The sequence below is a fragment of the Madurella fahalii genome (assembly GCF_045866475.1).
Source record: "Madurella fahalii IFM 68171 DNA, scaffold_4, whole genome shotgun sequence".
In the NCBI taxonomy this organism is placed as follows: domain Eukaryota; kingdom Fungi; phylum Ascomycota; class Sordariomycetes; order Sordariales; genus Madurella; species Madurella fahalii.
This window is the reverse complement of record NW_027263974.1, coordinates 2,836,510-2,854,099: the sequence shown is the minus strand read 5'-3', so window position 1 is coordinate 2,854,099 and position 17,590 is coordinate 2,836,510. Positions and strand designations below refer to the sequence as shown.

The 17,590-nt window shown below is 57.8% G+C and overlaps 6 protein-coding genes across 6 annotated transcripts; 4 read left to right on the top strand and 2 right to left on the bottom strand.

Annotated features, from left to right (window-relative positions):
* Positions 1 to 2,002: 2,002 nt before the first annotated feature.
* MAM33 (Mitochondrial acidic protein mam33) lies at positions 2,003 to 2,971 on the top strand (the record flags this gene model as incomplete). Its single annotated transcript, XM_071063236.1, has 2 exons — positions 2,003 to 2,367; positions 2,428 to 2,971. The coding sequence occupies 2 exons, from the start codon at positions 2,003 to 2,005 to the stop codon at positions 2,969 to 2,971; spliced, it is 909 nt and encodes a 302-aa protein (XP_070919337.1).
* A 656-nt stretch (positions 2,972 to 3,627) lies between these two features.
* On the top strand, positions 3,628 to 5,586 carry MFIFM68171_07815 (LCCL domain-containing protein; the record flags this gene model as incomplete). The annotated part of the gene is made up of 1 exon (XM_071063235.1): positions 3,628 to 5,586. One exon carries the CDS (start codon positions 3,628 to 3,630, stop codon positions 5,584 to 5,586), a length of 1,959 nt encoding a protein of 652 aa, XP_070919336.1.
* A 534-nt stretch (positions 5,587 to 6,120) lies between these two features.
* Positions 6,121 to 7,426, bottom strand: MFIFM68171_07814 (Oxidoreductase AflY; the record flags this gene model as incomplete). The annotated part of the gene is made up of 3 exons (XM_071063234.1): positions 6,121 to 7,075; positions 7,121 to 7,269; positions 7,322 to 7,426. The coding sequence occupies 3 exons, from the start codon at positions 7,424 to 7,426 to the stop codon at positions 6,121 to 6,123; spliced, it is 1,209 nt and encodes a 402-aa protein (XP_070919335.1).
* A 3,253-nt stretch (positions 7,427 to 10,679) lies between these two features.
* THI4 (thiamine metabolism-related protein) lies at positions 10,680 to 11,879 on the top strand (the record flags this gene model as incomplete). Its single annotated transcript, XM_071063233.1, has 4 exons — positions 10,680 to 10,875; positions 10,955 to 11,458; positions 11,540 to 11,725; positions 11,785 to 11,879. The coding sequence occupies 4 exons, from the start codon at positions 10,680 to 10,682 to the stop codon at positions 11,877 to 11,879; spliced, it is 981 nt and encodes a 326-aa protein (XP_070919334.1).
* A 366-nt stretch (positions 11,880 to 12,245) lies between these two features.
* On the bottom strand, positions 12,246 to 14,015 carry GAD2 (Glutamate decarboxylase 2; the record flags this gene model as incomplete). The annotated part of the gene is made up of 4 exons (XM_071063232.1): positions 12,246 to 13,433; positions 13,503 to 13,547; positions 13,606 to 13,896; positions 13,962 to 14,015. 4 exons carry the CDS (start codon positions 14,013 to 14,015, stop codon positions 12,246 to 12,248), a joined length of 1,578 nt encoding a protein of 525 aa, XP_070919333.1.
* A 1,979-nt stretch (positions 14,016 to 15,994) lies between these two features.
* On the top strand, positions 15,995 to 16,882 carry MFIFM68171_07811 (Ras small monomeric; the record flags this gene model as incomplete). Its single annotated transcript, XM_071063231.1, has 1 exon — positions 15,995 to 16,882. The coding sequence occupies one exon, from the start codon at positions 15,995 to 15,997 to the stop codon at positions 16,880 to 16,882; it is 888 nt and encodes a 295-aa protein (XP_070919332.1).
* Positions 16,883 to 17,590: the final 708 nt, after the last annotated feature.

Genomic DNA, 17,590 nt, shown 5'->3' with positions numbered 1-17,590 from the left:
CCCTCGCGCGCCAGCCAAGCCAATGAGACCAGCCCAGTTGTCGTGGCCGATTGGGTTTTCTGCGCCTTACGCGTCGGATGGGAGGCTCCCAGCAGACTTCCAAGACACTCCGAGGCGGCCGCGGGTATGCAGTCGCATGCAGTATCCCCGGTGTCTTGCCTCCCTCACTGCACTTCCGGCATCTCTTTGGCCAAGGCCCCCCCCCCCCCCGACATGCATCTACCCGTCTCCGGCTGCGTCTTCGAGAGTCGAAGAACATTTCCAAATACGCCATGCATCTTCGAAACGCAAGCTCTGCGCAAAACTGCAACTCTCCGAAAAGCGCCATCCCAAGTCAACCTGCGCTTGGCCTTGCCCGGCCCCCGATTGCTGCCGACCCCTCTTGTACTACGCAACTCTCATGCCGCCAAAGTCTTGCTGCAAGACAGAACCGTGCACTCCGGCACGGCAATTGGGCGTGGGGCCCATTCCACGCACGAGGCAGCCGCAGGTATCCGAGTGCTGGCCACGGCCCGAACCCGCTTTATCTCTCTGAGGCCGCATCTTTGGATCCCCGTGCCGGTCTTGGCAGGTCTGAGTCGAAGTGTTGGGTCTGCCTCCCGTTATCCGATGCTGTTGTCTCATAGGGGAATGCGCACAAGAACAGTACCTTCTGTATCCCCGTGGATGACATAGAACATACACGCCGTACCTGCGATTGTCGTCTCTATCGCTCCCGCTTTCTCTGTCGCGGATACGTGCGCAGGACCTTGTGCTCCTTAAGATGGCACCATTTTGACTACAATACTCGACTATACGGTGTTATACACCGGTTCTTGAACCAGCCGCAGTACAACCTCTGCGGCAGCTCTGGCCGACGACGCAGCATATCCGTGCGGTCGGGACGATGGGCCGTATTTCTGCGCAAGGGCTCGGCTAGGGGCTTACCCTTGGATCTAGAAGGGTGTGGCGGCATGCAGGGCCTAGTCAAGTATTTGTTCCAGTCTCCGAGTCAAAGGTTTGGAAACCTTCCGGCACATGGCGTCCATTCTCTAGCTCATTTCACTTCTTTCTTCTTTTCAAGTCCGCTATCCCGAGGAAATACTCATTACTCCGTGACAAAACTCACGATACTAAACCTTAGAGCGAGTAAAGACACTCACACAGTAGCCTGTTATAAAAGAGTAAGGTACACGTATTTTTTTAAAACTAGCCTAACTGTACAGCACATGCTGACACCGCCAGAGGGATCAGATGTGCACCTACACGACTCACGTCCGCGTTTGCGGGATCTGCCGCTGCGAAGACACGGTGTTGATCTCGGAGCAGCTCTGCCTCGTAGCCAAGGCGAGCGGCATCTTCGGCAGCTGTCTAGAAGGAATACTGAGCCAGCAAGACACTACGGAGTACCAGTGTTGGCAATGTAAGGAGAGGGTCCGAGTTCCGGTTGGCCTAGGAGGGGCGGGCGTTTCACGCGCAAGGACGATGAGGAAGGCTAGCGTTAAAGGGTGGAGTTGATCTCAGCATAGACCCACCTCTCCTTGGAATCGTTGGCATCTTCAACTTGAAGGTGCGGCAGCTTGTTGTCTCCGTGTTAGGAATTTACCCTTCTCGGCGTTGGTGGGTATAGCAAGCTGCTGTGTTTCTCGTTCTCGATGTGACGGGCCAAACAATATGAATGAGATCGTTTCTCGCAGGCCCTGCGCCCACGGCGATAGCTCAGAGTGTCTTTGGTTCTCGGGCTGCGCATTCGAAAGTTCTCGGCCCTCCCGTAGCTTTCTTATCGTTATCAGTGGGCTCCATGACCCTTGCCTGTGTGGGTCCCATGGCTCGTGCACTTGATTTTTTCTCCAGCTTTGGTTCTCCCACTGATCTCCCACTTGCCATTGGGAACCTTCCCATCTCCCATCTTCTGATACCTGTTGAAATTTTCACCATCTTCTTATCCTCCTGACAACGAACCCTTCCTTTCGTTTTAGAACCATTCCTACAGGAAAACCAGCAGAAAAGGAATTCGCACAAGATGATGTCCCTCCGAGCCATCGCGCGCGCCGCGCCCCGGACCCTGGCCCGCGCTTCTGCCACATCCTCCATCTCCCGCTGCCAGCGGACAAGCACCAGCATCCTCACAGCTCGCCCTACTGCCTTCCTTCGTCCCCAACAAGCCTCTGCCTTCTCGACGTCACTCTTCCGGAGAAAAGCGGCCGGCGAGGTGGACGAGGAGCTGTCGGCCAAGTTAGCCAGCGAGATCGAATTCGAGAACGAGGTCAAGGAGAACGAGCCACTTCCCGCGAGCATCAAAGATTTTCTCGAGAATGGCCCGTTCAAAATTGAGGACATACCCGGCAAGGAGGACGTCACTCTGACGCGCACGTTTGGTGATGAGAAGTAAGCTCTTTTCGGCCTTACAAGGGATGCCTAGGTTGCCTCTTGCTAACTATCTAACAGGATTACTGTTTCCTTTTCCATTGCCGATCTGCACTCGTTCGAGCCGGACATGATGGAAGAGGACACGGCCATGGAGGACGAGCTGGATGCATTGGAGAGCGGCCGCAGCTCTCAGGGAGAGCAGGGGCGGGGCAGCGCTGCTGAGCTCGCCGACGAGGGGGCTGAGGACATGGATGCCGGCGCCGATGAGGCGGCCGTCCCCTGCCGGCTGAACATCGTCATTGAGAAACCCGGCCACGGCGCACTCAACGTCGAGGCGCTTGCCCAGGACGGCTCCATCGTGGTGGAGAACCTCTTCTACTACAAGGATGCCAAGCTGGCGCACAGCTCCAGCCCTGATGCCGTGCACGCTGCACAGGACACCTACCCCGGCCCGCCGTTCGGCAACCTCGACGAGGATCTCCAGATCCTGATGGAGCGGTACCTCGAGGAGCGCGGCATCTCGCAGGCGCTGGCCATGTTTGTTCCTGATTATATGGACATTAAGGAGCAGCGGGAGTACATGTCTTGGCTCAACAACGTCAAGGCCTTTGTCGATGCGTAAATGGAGGGAGGAAGAAGATGGATGGACGAGGGCTTGATCAGCGCCTGCCTGTGATACAACGATTGTAATTTATTTGCCACTCTACTGGACGTTAACGAAGCTGTACGATAGACAGAGCTGATCTTATTTGGATACCTTTCTCTGCGGGAATCAATGGTCAGCACATCAGGGACGTGGCTTTTTTCCACCAGTTTGTTTTTCCCAAAGCAGATGGTTGAATCATAATTCCACATGGCCAAGACGCCTCGCAGCGCATTCTGCTTAGTCATTGGCTAGCCAGACCCGTATGGCCTGATTTCAGGTCAGCTTTGCGCTCTGATGCTGCCCAGGGATTCGCGACTTTCACTTGTCTGGTTGCAAGATCCTTTTTTCTTCTGGTCCTCATTCCCTCGTTTTGCGTTTACCTTTACGGCACTGTTACAGGAAGCCATTTCATTCATTCATTTTTTCTTTCTCCAGGGCCTTTGCGCTGTATAGTCTGACATCATCTATGAACACACCCTCATCCCTTGATCCCTGCCTTGGTTGTCGTCGAGAGCCGACATTCCCCAGATCACCGTGATAGTACTTCATGATTAACGCGTGAATGGACATTTTTTAACTCCTACCGTGTCCGACCCGCAACTACCAGCCTACTACTGGCAAGGGACCAGACCATGGGGAGTGATATGCTCGCCAAATATGGCGACCGCGAGGACCACGTCGAAGTCCACACGTCCGAGATACGGGACGACGAAGAGGCTCAGCTCCTGCATGGGGACGTCACTGAGCAGTACGAGCTGGACGACGTCTCCCCTCCCATCCACAGGCTGCGGGACTCACCCGATCCAAAGCCAAAAGAAAGCTGGGGACGGCAGCACACACCCCGATGTCTCTCGTTCCTCTATGGGCCAGACCCGCCCAAAATTCACACCATAAAACCCATTTTGCCGTCGGTGCAGGAGGTGCCTGTCAGGTGGTTCGAAAAGGCATTCCCACGTCCATGGCAACGCGTTGTCTTGCTAGTCCTGTTCCTCGTCTCCTGGGCTGTTTCTCTCGCCGTCCCCTTGGTCTTGAGCAAAGGGAAAGCAACCGACGCATCAGGGACTATAATCCGCCACATTGACTGTGTCGATACGCTCTGGCGGCGCAACAACGAGTGCGGTGTCGACGGCATCGACTGCCGCCCCTTTTCCAATTCCTCATTCGCCTTCCGATGTCCAGCCGACTGTGCTAGCGTCCGGGTACTCAACCCGCACCACGTCGGCCCGCAGGACGTCAACTTCCGCCCCCTGGTCATTGGTGGCGGGAGCCAAGGCATCTACCGCGGCGACTCGTTCCTCTGCGGTGCGGCCATCCACGCCGGCGTGGTCGACGACGCCACCGGCGGCTGCGGCGTCGTGACTCTCGTGGGCGAATACTACCACTACTTCGCGTCGTCACAGCACGGCATAGACTCGATCCCGTTCGACTCGCACTTCCCCCTCTCCTTCACCGTCTCCGCCGACCCAGCAATTCAGTGCACCGCGCCGGACCCGCGCTGGACCGTCTCCCTCCCGCTCTCCCTCCTCTTCACCCTCCTCCTCTCCCTCCTGACCACTTCCCCCTCCCTCCTCTACTTCCCCACCTTCCTCGGCATCTTCACGCACGTCGCGCTCGTGTCCGACCCGCCCAACCTCTCCTCGTCGTCCTCCACCCTCCTCCCGTCGCTCGTGTCCCACTACGCCGCCCGCCTGCTCCCGGCCCTCTTCTGCGCCGTCATCATCTACCGCACTTGCGCGCGCCGCTCCCTCGCCGACCTGACCCCGGCCGCCAACCTGGAAAAGACGCTCCTCTGGACGCTCCCCTTCTGGCTCGGCGCGCTCTCCAACCGCACCATCGAGCCCCTGATCCCCATCGTCCGCCTCACGCCGCAGGACATCTCCGCGCAGCCCGGCGCCGCCGCCGCGCTGGCCGTCATCGTCGCCCTCATCCTCGCCATCGCGGCCGTCCAGGCGAGGGACCTGTACCTCGAGGCGCGCCTGCCGGGCTACCTCGCGCTGTACGCGGGGGCCGGCGGCGGGCTGGCGGTCCTCGCCGCGCTCCCGGGCCTGCAGCTCCGGCTGCACCACTACCTCCTCGCGCTGCTGCTCCTCCCGGGCACGGCGATGCGGACGCGCCTGTCGCTGGCCAGCCAGGGCCTGCTCCTGGGCCTGTTCGTCAACGGCGTCGCGCGCTGGGGGTTCGCCGGCGTCGTGCAGACCGCCGACGAGCTGCGCGGGGACGCCGCGCTGGGGTCGCTGCTGCCCGCGCTGGCCGGCGCGTGGGTGCAGACGCTGGGCGGGACCGGCGGGCTGGAGCGGCCGGGGAGCAGGATTTGGTTTCGGTGGAAGGAGCTGGTGCTGGTGCCGCCGGCGGACGAGACGATCCAGGGGATTAGTGTGCTCGTCAATGACGTCGAGAGGTTCAGGGGCTGGTTCTCGGAGCGGCCGTTGGAGGAGCAGGTTTTCGCGTGGACACGGAGGGAAGGGGGCATTGTGGCGGATGAGTACTTCCGGTTTGCGTTCTTGGCAGGCGGCGGGAGGGCGTTGGATTATACCGAGGCCGAGACGTGGTTTGCGAATGGGAGCTGGAGTCAGGGGGCAGGTGGGTTTTGACTGGTTTGTTTTGGATTTCCCCTGCTCGGTTGGTTGTATCAGAAGCCTGGGGTACATCTATTTTGTCTTAAGCGTAGTGGTCGTAGACCCAAGCCAGCGACTCATCTCTGGACACCAACGTTTTGCGCCCGTCACTGGCCGTGGGTCGTCTGACAATCAAAATGCTTGCGTGCTCCAGTCTTTCTTTTTTGCAATCTAATCTCGGCACCTCCTCGCCTCACAATCGGAGACACACCGAAGGTTCTAGCCTATAACTATTACGGACGCAAAGGCATATATATGACTTCTCCGATACTACAATGGAGAAGACACAACGGACAAGGACTACCAATTAATCCCCCCACACCCCAAAACTTTGCCACTAAAAGGAAAACAGGTTTACTTGTAGGGAATGAATCACTGATGCCTGCAATGGCCTTAGTAAGGTATCTGCGGGCTGCTGTTGATCAACAATATGACTCCTGATTCAGGGGCGCCTCATATGTTCCAGGCGCATCTGCCCCGCTGACGGTAACAAGCGGTGCCCAGATCCCCTCAGAGCCTAATGTTCAGTACAGGCTCCCGGTCAGCTCCCAGACCCGTCCACTCTTGCCACTGGGACGCCATCTTCAGGGCAGCTTGAAGGTAGAGCATCCCATGTACCCCTCCGTACGCCTTCTCTAGTTCCCACAGGCTCCTCATCGTCCTCAGGAACGCAACGTCGCTGTATTTACCCTCTAGGGTGTTTTGCCCGCTGAATTCCTGATAGATCGTAGACCAGCCCCTACCCTCGTTGGAAGCCCCTGTCGTGGCCATCAGGCTCGGGTCAATTACAGGCCTCAGCTGAGTGATGTATGTGAGCATCACAAGAAGCCAAACTCCTCTGACCAGTAGGGTTCTATGACTGCTCTCTTCTAACAAGGTCTCGAGAAGAAGCCGGGTGCTATTGACGCAGGTGGGTAGGCGCCCGAGATAGAAGTCGAAGGCCGGCCGGCCCGGCTTGTGCGTTGCGCAGAGCAGGGTAGCCGAAAGGGCCGAAAGCTGCTGCAGGAGGAGCGTCAAGTCTCGGCAATCAAGGAGTTGCATGTACTCTACTATAGCTGCTCTGGCGGCCGGGTTCGAGAAGATGCGTGTTACGCCGTGAAAGCCCGGGCCGGCCTTCATGACTCCACTGAAGCGTCCGTCGTACGCGACTCGGCCCAGGACCTCGTCGGGCGACAGAAGCTCGCTTGCTGGACTCTCGAGCTGCGAGTGCGTCAGCAGATCGCGCATGGGCTCCATCCAGTCGACAGCGGAGAGGGTCAGAGACTCTACCACCAAAACGGCTGCCCGCAACTCAATGCCGTCACTTAAGAGAGCAAGCGGCCGACCGACCCCAGAGAACAAGCCATATACCAGGGGCTTGGTACTCAGAAAGAGATGGGACACGGCGAGTGCTTTGGAATCTCCGGCGAATCTGCCGTTCTCCATGCTAAAGTAGGTCATGAAGGCACGTTGAAACCTGCTAGCCCTATCAGTCCAAGCTCCGGAGGATGCAGAGCAGATAGTTTTGTACCTAACGTCCCCCAGATATTGTGAGCTGTCCTCTTGATCCGTAATGCACCTGGGCGAAGGCGTCCATGGCGTGAGATGGCCCTCCTCAGACTCGTAGACTGTTTGCAGGTGGCTCGGAGTTCCATCAAGTAGGAGAAGCGTGGCTATGGCCTGCTGGTGTCAGCCGTAAGACAGGTGCTGGTTCTGGGCGGGTTACGCGTACTGCGGGGATGTCGTTATGCTGACCACCCGGCTGAACCAGGGCGTGCTGAACATGGGTCTTGGCTAGGAGACTGTCAAAAGCAGCTCGTGATCCTTGCTGGCCCATCCTCAAACGGATTCCTTCTTGGTAACGGGCGAACGAGGAGCATGGAGCAAGAGCCAGCAAAAGTATTTCTCTGTGGAATGGTGGCTCGTGCGAACCCACCCCTCCAAGTCCTGCTTTATATCACGGCTAAGGGCTGCGAGTTCACGTCGCCTTCTGACTGGGCCCCATCTCCCAGGCCCACCGTGCGTGTCCAATGGCTCCTGTGGCTCCTGGATGTTGCATATCTCCCTGCTTGCCTTCATGACTGGGTGGGAAAGGCTGCAGCACCGCGCCGTCCTGTCCTATGGCCACCGGATCCTTGGGCGGTGGCGGTCTGGGGGAGCCCCTATATGCTGCGCTACTTGGGACCCCGGCACTCCGGTCAGGGTATGGTCAGATACTTTTCGATTGGGTCACATCAGCTGCCTATTAGTCCCCTGGGCTGGGCGGGCTGTGACATCACCTTAACCTCGTCGAGGGTGGGACGACACGACAAAGTTGATGGATCGCCACCCCTAGACAGGCCGCGGGGCCCGGCGCAATATAGCTGACGGAGAGGAGGTGTGGCTGTGGTGAGAGGAGCATGAGCCGCATGGGGCCATTCCCGCGTCCGAGGACCCGGTTCCTCTTTCGCTTGGGATGACCGCATATACCGGTTACGGCCAATATTGACCTCTTTGGAGTTTGCAGCTATTCGCCGAGGCTGAGCAGGTGGCACTACGATTCGGGGCCTAACCAGGTGAATCAGAGGAGACTCGAGCTGAACGTTAGGCAGCACGTGTCCTAGCTTTCGGGACGTTGGAAGACGGAGGATATCCGGGAGATGCCACCGAGACCAACAGGAAGGGAGAAGAGATATATTGGGGGGCAAAAGAATCCTCGCGAGCTGCTGGGACGGATATCGCTTCGGCGTCTGCTACCCGACGCGGGAGGTCGACGACGGCTGATCCCGGAGCTGGTTGGAGGCGGTAGGTGACACTGGCCGAGTCGGTGAGACGTTGCCATGCTTGCGTCACGTCTTCGGGGCCCAAGGTACCACCTTGGCTTGGGTACTGCGAATTCTCGAGGTCAACCAGGCAGGCATTGGCCGTTCCCTTGGGATACGTCGGAAGCAGGAACCTGCCGGCGCGGGCTGCAGCGTTGCTGTATGGCTGCATACCCGCATCTGCAGTGCATTACGACTGAAAGGGCACACTTGGCGCCAGACACTCTGCATCCCCGGACCCCCCGAACGGTTTCCGTCCTCTTCGATCGGGCCCGTCCTCTTGTAATCAGCCGGCTGGTCCTGATTACGAGCGTCTTCCCAATCAGAATCGCCGTGGTCCCTGTGGATGACTCAACGGCCGCGCAGCAGGATGGGAAAGAATGCCAAAGGGGAGTATTCCGATTTCCAACGCTTATTAGTTGCACCGTCTCCGACAGACCCGAGGTGGCTGTTGCTAGCTTACACGAGCACTTGATATCGCCACTCGCCGGTTTGATTGAATGCATTCCGGCTTAAGTAAGCAATCGGTGCTCGGTAAGGGGGGGTGTCGTTTGTCGTTCGCCTGGTGCCCCGGCCGACGTGGCACAACAGAGCGGCTTTCCCTCAACCCTTTAGACTCTTGAAGGGGATCGCCGCCCAGCCTAAATTCCCGCGAACCTCTGCGCACCCAAATGTTTCCTGTGTCGCTTCGGGGCCGCAGTTGATTTGCCTCGGGGCCGCCAACGTTCAGCTCCTGCTTGCCGTGTTTGTGAGAAGCGCCGTATCCCTGTCCAGTCTTCCTGTTGTTGGACAGCGAACGAAAGCTCTTGGTTCAGATGTAGGATACCACGAGCAACTACGCTAAGCCTAACAGCTATTTCAAGCCAACCCCTCACAAGAGTTAGCGAGCGCCAAGTTCTTGGTACAAAAAATTTGGATTCCCAGCCGCCCGCTTCAACAGCCGCCCTGGTTTCTCTCTCTCTCTTTCTCTATCTCTCTCGGGACATTGTTAGTGTACATGCGCCGGACAGGTTGAGGCAAGTCTCCAAGTTCACCACTGCCACTTCCCAGTCGTTGGCCTGGTTATTGAGATGGGTATTCTATTCGAAACGCCAGCAAGATGACAGCGTCTCATGCTTTTGTGTGTCTGCGGCTCGTTTACCCCTGAATTCCATGCGTATCTGACTCCGTCTTGATGGCATTTGCCAGCATCTACCCGCTATACACTTGTTAGCCCGTCAACGTGATAGAGCCATTCTATACTCAGTTGGTTTTCTCTGTCTTGCGCTTTCTCTTCAGTTACCTAATATTCCTCGCTCCGATCCCGGGAGTAACATCGGACATGTGGGGTTGGTGCGGGAGACCGGCTCCCCTAAGCAACTCCGAGAAGACTGAGCGGTTTTCTTGGCCTTGTCTCCATCACGAAGTCGGCCACTGAGATTCACCAATTCCTTCTCGAACGCAGGCCCGTAATTAACCGGATCACGGACACTGGGCAGTGAACTAGGATGTAACCTGGCTCCATGCCCCGAAGAGGGGGTAGGCACCTGTGTGCAACACGAGCCAAGCGGCCCAGGTCCATTTGATATCGTCATTGGACTGTCACCAACGCCTCCTCCACTCATTAACCTCTGCCCGTTTGTGTAGATCTCCACGTTTCTTGATGAGGGGCAGATGCCGAAGAAGCAGTTTTGAAAGAGGGGTTCGTGGGGGTTATCGAGCTTGCTGAGCCGTGAGGAGCCGCGCTAGTCCGTGGTGATGTGAGTCTTTTATAAAGCGCCCATGTCCGTTGTGTCTTGTGCTGGTCCTCCTCTCCTTTTTCTTCTCCCGTAACCGATATTCTGCTCGTCCTGACAGAATTGGAAACCTCGCCCAAGTGCCACCACGGAACAGCTTCACAACTGTCGTGCGCATTGCACCCTCTCCCTCTCCTTTCCCCGTGAACTACGCTAACGCTGAACCAGACCACCAAACCATCCGGTACATCATGCCACCCCTTTTCCGAACTCGGGAAGCCATGAAAGCCTTTGCTTGGTGTCATATCCCACAATGATCAATCGTCATCTTCAGGTAATTATCTGAATGCATGAGCCGGTGCCAATCCAGCTTCTGTCTAGCGCCACCTATCTATAGAAAGATGGTGCAAGACAGCACTGGAGCGGCTGAGATCATACGGCTGTGAACTTGATCTGGATAATACCAGCGAAAGGATCATGCTTCTTCCCAAACTCTTCCTCTTGCCAGGGCAACATCTAACCCTCACAGATACTTGAAACAATACATACCCAGACAAATAAAAAAAAAAAAAAAATGGCCCCCGCAGCAGTCTCTCCCGCTCAGAAGCACGCCCAGCTCGCCGTTCATCCCAAGAAGGCCGAGGACACAACCGTCGATGAAGGCGCAGCAAAGCTGAGCAAGCCCCTGGAAGACCTCATGGGCAACTGGGACAACTTTTCGTTTGCCCCTATCCGAGAAAGCACTGTCTCGCGCGCTATGACGCGCCGCTGTATGTAACACACATACAGATACACTCAACCCCCTTACCTAAGTACCCTTTGCCACTAACCGACCAACGTCCCAAACAGACTTTGCCGACCTCGACACCCACGCCGAGTCCGACGTTGTCATCATTGGCGCCGGCTCGTGCGGCCTCAGCTGCGCGTACACGCTGGCCAAGCTGCGTCCGGCCCTGCGCATCAGCCTAGTCGAGGCGGGCGTCAGTCCCGGCGGCGGCGCCTGGCTGGGCGGGCAGCTCTTCTCGGCCATGGTGCTGCGCAAGCCGGCCGACGTGTTCCTCTCCGAGGTCGGCGTGCCCTTCGAGGACGAAGGTGACTACGTCGTGGTCAAGCACGCCGCGCTCTTCACCAGCACCGTGCTCTCGCGCGTGCTGGCCATGCCCAACGTCAAGCTGTTCAACGCGACGGCCGTCGAGGACCTGATTACGCGGCCCGACGAGGATGGCGAGGGCGTGAGGATCGCCGGCGTGGTGACCAACTGGACGCTAGTGTCGATGCACCATGACGATCAGAGCTGCATGGACCCCAACACCATCAACGCGCCGGTTGTGGTGTCGACTACGGGGCATGATGGTGAGTTTTTACTGTGCTTTTTTCTCTCTCACACGGGGAAAAGAAAAGTTTTCCATTGACTGACGGTTTGCGGGGGAAAAGGTCCCTTCGGCGCCTTCTCGGTCAAGCGTCTTGTCAGCATGAAGCAGCTTCAGCAGCTGGAAGGCATGCGTGGGCTGGACATGCAGCGCGCCGAGGACGCCATTGTCAAGAACACGCGTGAGATCGTGCCCGGACTGATCGTTGGCGGCATGGAGCTGTCCGAGATTGACGGAGCCAATCGCATGGGTAAGCACACTCGGTGTGATCCGTGTCACGGTCTGTGTGGCTGACTTGGGTTCCCGCAGGTCCTACCTTTGGTGCCATGGCCCTGAGTGGCGTTAAGGCGGCCGAGGAAGTGCTCCGGGTGTTTGACCTTCGGAAGAAGCAGAACGAGCTCTAAAATTTCATGGCAGCTGTGAACTGTCAAGTTCATGGGCGGACCTTCGGCAACAGCAATAAGGTTCTGTTTGCGTTCAAACTCTGCTACACAATCAGGGATGCTCTGCTCTTGGATACTCGTACTTGTTGAGATTGACTCGAATCCGTAAGGTATTTCTCAAATGACAAAGCCAACAATTCTATGGCCGTGGTCCGGTTCCAAACCGTAACTGTCCGAGTTAACAAGGATTCGTGTAAAACTGGGGTAGCCTTCAGACTCACCAAGTCCATTGTTCCCACCCACGCCACTACGCAGGAACACAGCCAATGCGACCTCCTCCATGCTGCACAATACCTCCAATGTTGCATTCTTCACAAATGCCCGCCCTCAAACAACAACATCTCTACCTACAGCCACAAGCGCTTTCACCAGCCCCTCCACTGTTCCCTTCAAGGTCTGGCAATTCACCACGACCCTAAAGAAACTCCCCCTCTCCCCGGGCGCGTAGTCCACCATGAACCCTCTCCCAACAAGCCTTCCCACCATGCTCCTCGTACGCCTCGTATTCTCCTCGGGATCATCAGGCAGCCGCCCGCCGGGGGCGTAGTAGAAGCACACCTGCAGACACGGCGGGGGGCTCTCCGAGACCAGCATAAAGTCGTCCCTCTGTGCCAGCAAACCCGCCAGGTATCCCGCCATCTCGAACGCGCCATCGACCTGGCGCTCGAACCCGGCGGCGCCGTAGTAGATCCAGCTCAGCGCCAGCTTGAGGCTGTCGGCGCGGCGGCCGCACTGCAGCGTCAGGTCCGCCAGGTCCCAGGTCTCGGGGACGTGAGGGGGAGGGGCGTTTCCGTTCTTCGACACACCTGTGCCGTTCGTCTCGGGCTCGCCCGGCGCGTGGAACAGATAGCCGGCAGGGAGGGTGTTCGCCTTGTGGAAGACGGCCGTGTCCGGGCCGAGGAGGAAGGAGCACGTCACGGGCACGTTGAGCATCTTGTGCGGGTTGACCGTCAGCGAGTTGGCGAGGTGTGAGCCGGCCAGCTTGCCGCGCTCCTTGGCCGAGAAAATGGCTGGGCCGCCCCAGCTGGCGTCGATGTGCATCCAGAGACGGAACTCGTTGCAGACGGCGGCGATCTCCTCGAACGGGTCGTACGAACCCAGAACGGTCGTGCCCGCCGTGGCGTTGACGTATAGCGGTGTCCTACCCTCCGACTTGGCACGCACGACGAGGTCCCGCAGCACCGACGGCTTCATGCGGCCCGCATCGTCAACTGGGACGGTCCACACGGCAGCCGAACCGAGACCGCAGGTGATGGCGGCCTTCTCTACCGAGTAGTGCCCGTGCTCGCTGGTGAAGAGAACGAAGGAGCCCGAAGCGCAGTTGTTGCCTTGGATCTTGGACTCGGGGTAGAGCGTGTTGCGGGCGATGACAATCGATGACAGATTTGATGAGCTACCCCCTTGACAAGTGACGCCTCCTGCGCGTGGGCCGGTGAAGCCGAAAACTCCGGCTAGTGTTTTGGCAGTGTGTTTTTCTATCACTGTCAAGGCCGGCGAGACTTGGTAGACATGAACCTGTGTTCGAGCACATCAGCCACGAGCTCAGGGGCAACCCAACGCCGAGAAAGACGGCTCACGGCTCACATTTGTGTTCAAGACTGAGAGAAGAAGCTCAGAGACAACGCCGACCTAGTGTAGCTGAGGTCAGGGACGATCACAAAATGCCGCATTGGTTACAAGAGCATACCGGATTGGTACTGGCATACAGCTTGTCCATAAAGCCTTGATCCCAGGTGTTGACGCTAAACTTGAGGACGTCTTTGATGGTTTCAAGCAGCCCCTCTTCGCCACGCCCCTCTGCCTCGGGCAGAATTAGGGACAGCTCTCGAACCAGCTCCTCGGGCCTCCTGGGGTTGACGAGGGCATTTCGAGCAATGCCCTGCTTGTCAGCGAACAGCTCCCCAGCGGCCCTGGACGGCACCGCTTCGTCGGCCTCCCGAATGAAGGGGATAATCAAGGATTTTACAGCGTCAATAAGCTGCCATGTAATCAGCTACGTGCTCGAGTGAGAGGGGGGGGGGGGGAACAAGGAGATTCGCTCACATGCTCGACATCGCTTGCTCTGTTCAGGGGGTTGGCCCCCTGGATCCCATCCATGTTGAACTCTTGATATCACAGGTCGCCAACGGGCAACCGGGTTTGGATTCAGTGAAAAACAACAGCCAGGGTCATGATCCATCAAGTCACAGCGTCGAACTGGATTTTGGCGTGCGGATCCGGTCCCGCGGACCGGAGTCCACCCACGTCCCCCACACTTTGCCTCGGCGCCGGCCCAGCGTCCCCACTGCAGCCGAACAAGGAGGAAATGCCACAAACGGAGGTTCCGGGATCTTGGAGCATGGGTCGCCAGTTGTGGTAAGCAGCCAGGCTGTCGCAAAATGACCTCATCGCCTGCCAACGCCCGCGATTCCCGCTGGTCAGGAGATGTGTGGGAAATGCATTTTGCGATCCGGGCATAGCTGGTAGTACTAAATCACTTTGTGATTCAGAGTCTGATTCTCTGTATGGCTTTTGCGTGGGAGCCGGAGACGCGGAAGTGGAAGAAGCCATTATCAACAGGGCATCTCAATTAAGACCCAAACTAGCTGCCTGCATCCGTCGCGAGTTACATTTTTCATGTGTTTCGGCACACTGCGTTGGCTGCTTGTCTCCAATCCCTCACATACGAACGAAGTGTTTTAAACGACGGTTTGTGCTGAATCTTGGAACCGCACGTGGATTCAAGTTTTGCTAGGAAGAGCTCTGGAGACGGAAAGTGTTTGAACCAGGTCCAGATCTTTGCAGTCTTACAATAGGAACCATCGGCGACCCTAAACGTGATGTCAATGAGGACGGGAGCGGTCAAGGGATTTCCACCTGTGGGCGCAAAACCTTTTCCTCCAGGCGGAGAAACGGATCCATCAAAGGCGCATTGTGGGACTTTTGTGATTACATGGGTTAATTCCCAGTGGCGATCAGATGCCTGCCTGAGGAGAGGAACCATGAAGCGACCGTCGGACATCCCGCAGCCAAGTCCTCGTCGACCATGTTGCGGCCCAACGTGAGAGGCTCGAGACCGCAAACGGGGAAGCGGATGGTTCGCGAGAGCTTGAATAAGGGTCTTCATCGACCCCGGCTGTCGTTGGGGTTGGGGTTGGGGGACAGGGGTTAGCACTAGAAGCCTCGCGCGAGTCTTCCATGCATGGATTGGATCGCAGGTTGCGATTCAGTTGGGACATTCTCAGACCGCCATACTGCGTATCTTTTCCTTTTTTTTCCTTGCCCTCTTCACGCTAATGGAAGCGTAGCTGATCCTTCAGATCTCAAAGGTCGTCAACCACAGAGGTTCGCAGATAGTTGCATCCTCGATGCAAAACCCGCAGATAATATCACATTGTGCACAAGCGCTAGCCGGGGTCCAGTGTGAGAGGTTCGAGGGAGAAAAAAATTCCTGCAGGTAAGCCCAGCACGGGCCAAGTGACGGCGCAGTGGGACACCTCGCGACCCCTGTGCGGACCTGGACCGTAAACCCGGCACTCTTCGCTTCCAAACCAGGGGTCGCCGACAAACTGGTCCTTGACAACCCAAGCATTCCTCGACTTGCTGCATACATCTCCCGCTCGTTTCCCAGATCCGCTCTCTCTCTTCTGCATTGCATTGTTTTCCACACATTCCTGCTGACATCATTGCGCCTTATCCCTGGGCCGCATTTGTTTGCTCCCGTGGCGTTGCGTGGAGCCGCTGCCCCACTTGCTTGCGTTGCTTGCTTCGACAAACACGGCCCGTCACAAACCACCAGCTTCTGCACGCGACACAGACGACGAATAGCGGCCGAGTTCTTGGCCAGATAGCAAGCCGGCTGTCTCCCGGTTCGAGCCACAGGACCAGCCTACTTGAGTTCCCCTGAGAAGAGGGTCTCTTAACTGCTACATATTACATCTGCAACACCCCGCAGCAAGCCGTTGTCACCAATCCGCGATCCCCTTTCCCCTGGGAAAGATTCCACACGTTCAATTGATCGCGGCAGCGGCCCTCTGCGGTTCGCGCGCCGCGTGCGATAACATCTACTCCCAAAAGCCCAGAAACAGCCAGCCAGAATGAAGTCGGCGCACGCCCACACGCCCACGGCGTCGGACGCCTCCCGACCGCCGGTCCCCATCTCCATCACCATCTGCGGCGACGGCGGGTGCGGCAAGTCGTCCATCACCCTCCGCCTCGTGCGCAGCCAATGGACGAGCGAGTACGACCCGACCATCGAGGACAGCTACAGCATCACGCGCCGCATCGACGGCGTCGTCTACCACCTCAGCCTGACCGACACGGCCGGCCAGGAGGAGTACCGCGGCATGTGGGCGTCGTCCAACCTGGGCGCCGACGCCTTCCTGCTCGTCTACGACATAACCTCTCGCGACTCGCTCGACGCGCTGCAGTACTTCAACGACCTGATCGACATGGAGGCCGAGACGCGGCTGGACAACGCGGCGCGCGCGCGCAAGGCCGGCCTGACCAACCTCTCGTCCCCGACGGTGCCCGACGCGATGGGGCTCCCGATGGGGATGATGGTCAACGGCGGCGCCGGCTCGGGCGGCAAGACGATCCCGCCCGTCAAGATCGTCGCCGGCAACAAGTGCGACCTCCAGGAGAGCCGCCAGGTGCCCGCCGCCGTGGGACTGGACTGGGCGCGCAAGAGGGGCTGCGGCTTCATGGAGACGAGCGCCCGGCTCGAGGTCAACATCGAGGAGACTTTTGCGCTGATCGTCCGCCGTGTCGTCGAGGCGAGGAAGCTGGCCGAGATGGGGGTTACGGATGCCGAGCTGGGGATGAACAGCCGCGGCATGACCAAGCCGTTGACGCCGCTGCCCGCCGGTGACGACGACGACGAGAAGGGCGACGGTCGGGGCCCCGGCACGAGGGGTCCTAATATACGTGGCGACCGCATCGGGAGGGGTGGTGGTGGGTTCTGGAAGAAGCTTAGGTGTTGGTAGTGCAGCTAGCCCCGCCTCATGGCAGTGGTCTGGGGAAGTTTATTTGGCAGCCTAGGCATCAAAAAGAGTAGGGCGCTGGAAGTGGCGCTTCTCCAAAGGAACTCGGGGGCGCAATGTTCTCGCCGCAAGATAGCACGGCGGTTTTCACCTTGATTTTGAGTCGTTCCCGGTCATTTGGCGCATGGATACCTCTTGGGCGTTGTGGGAGTATGTCGACAAAAGGGTAAGGGTCTCAACCTGGGGTTGGATTGTTTTTAAGCACATTCTTGGTCTAGCATATGTATATAATTCTTAATTGAAGCGGGCTTCTTGTCTTTTTTGTTCTCCACGGAAAAAACAAGCATCTAGCACGAAGCACACATTGCTGTCTAATAATGGTCTGTGGGCGGAGGTGATGGTGTTTGAAGTTTATAAGCAAGTTTTGGGTTGCGGGTTTCTAACAGGAACCACTACAGCGCATCGAGACCACTCTGTGGTGTAGTGGTTCCGGGAGGTGTAGCTTCCGATAACCTCTGGTTGAGCAAAGACGTTCCCAGACCGTCGCCGGTGGCACCTCCCATTTTTTTTCGGAGCCCAATTGTTCGATCCAAAGATCGAGCAGCATTTTTGACTCTCTTTTGCCGTTCCCTCTTGTGTTTATTTCCTCTCCGGCGTAGATTGGTAACAATGGATTGCAGTCTGCGACTCACTTTGGCGGAGGGGGCCATA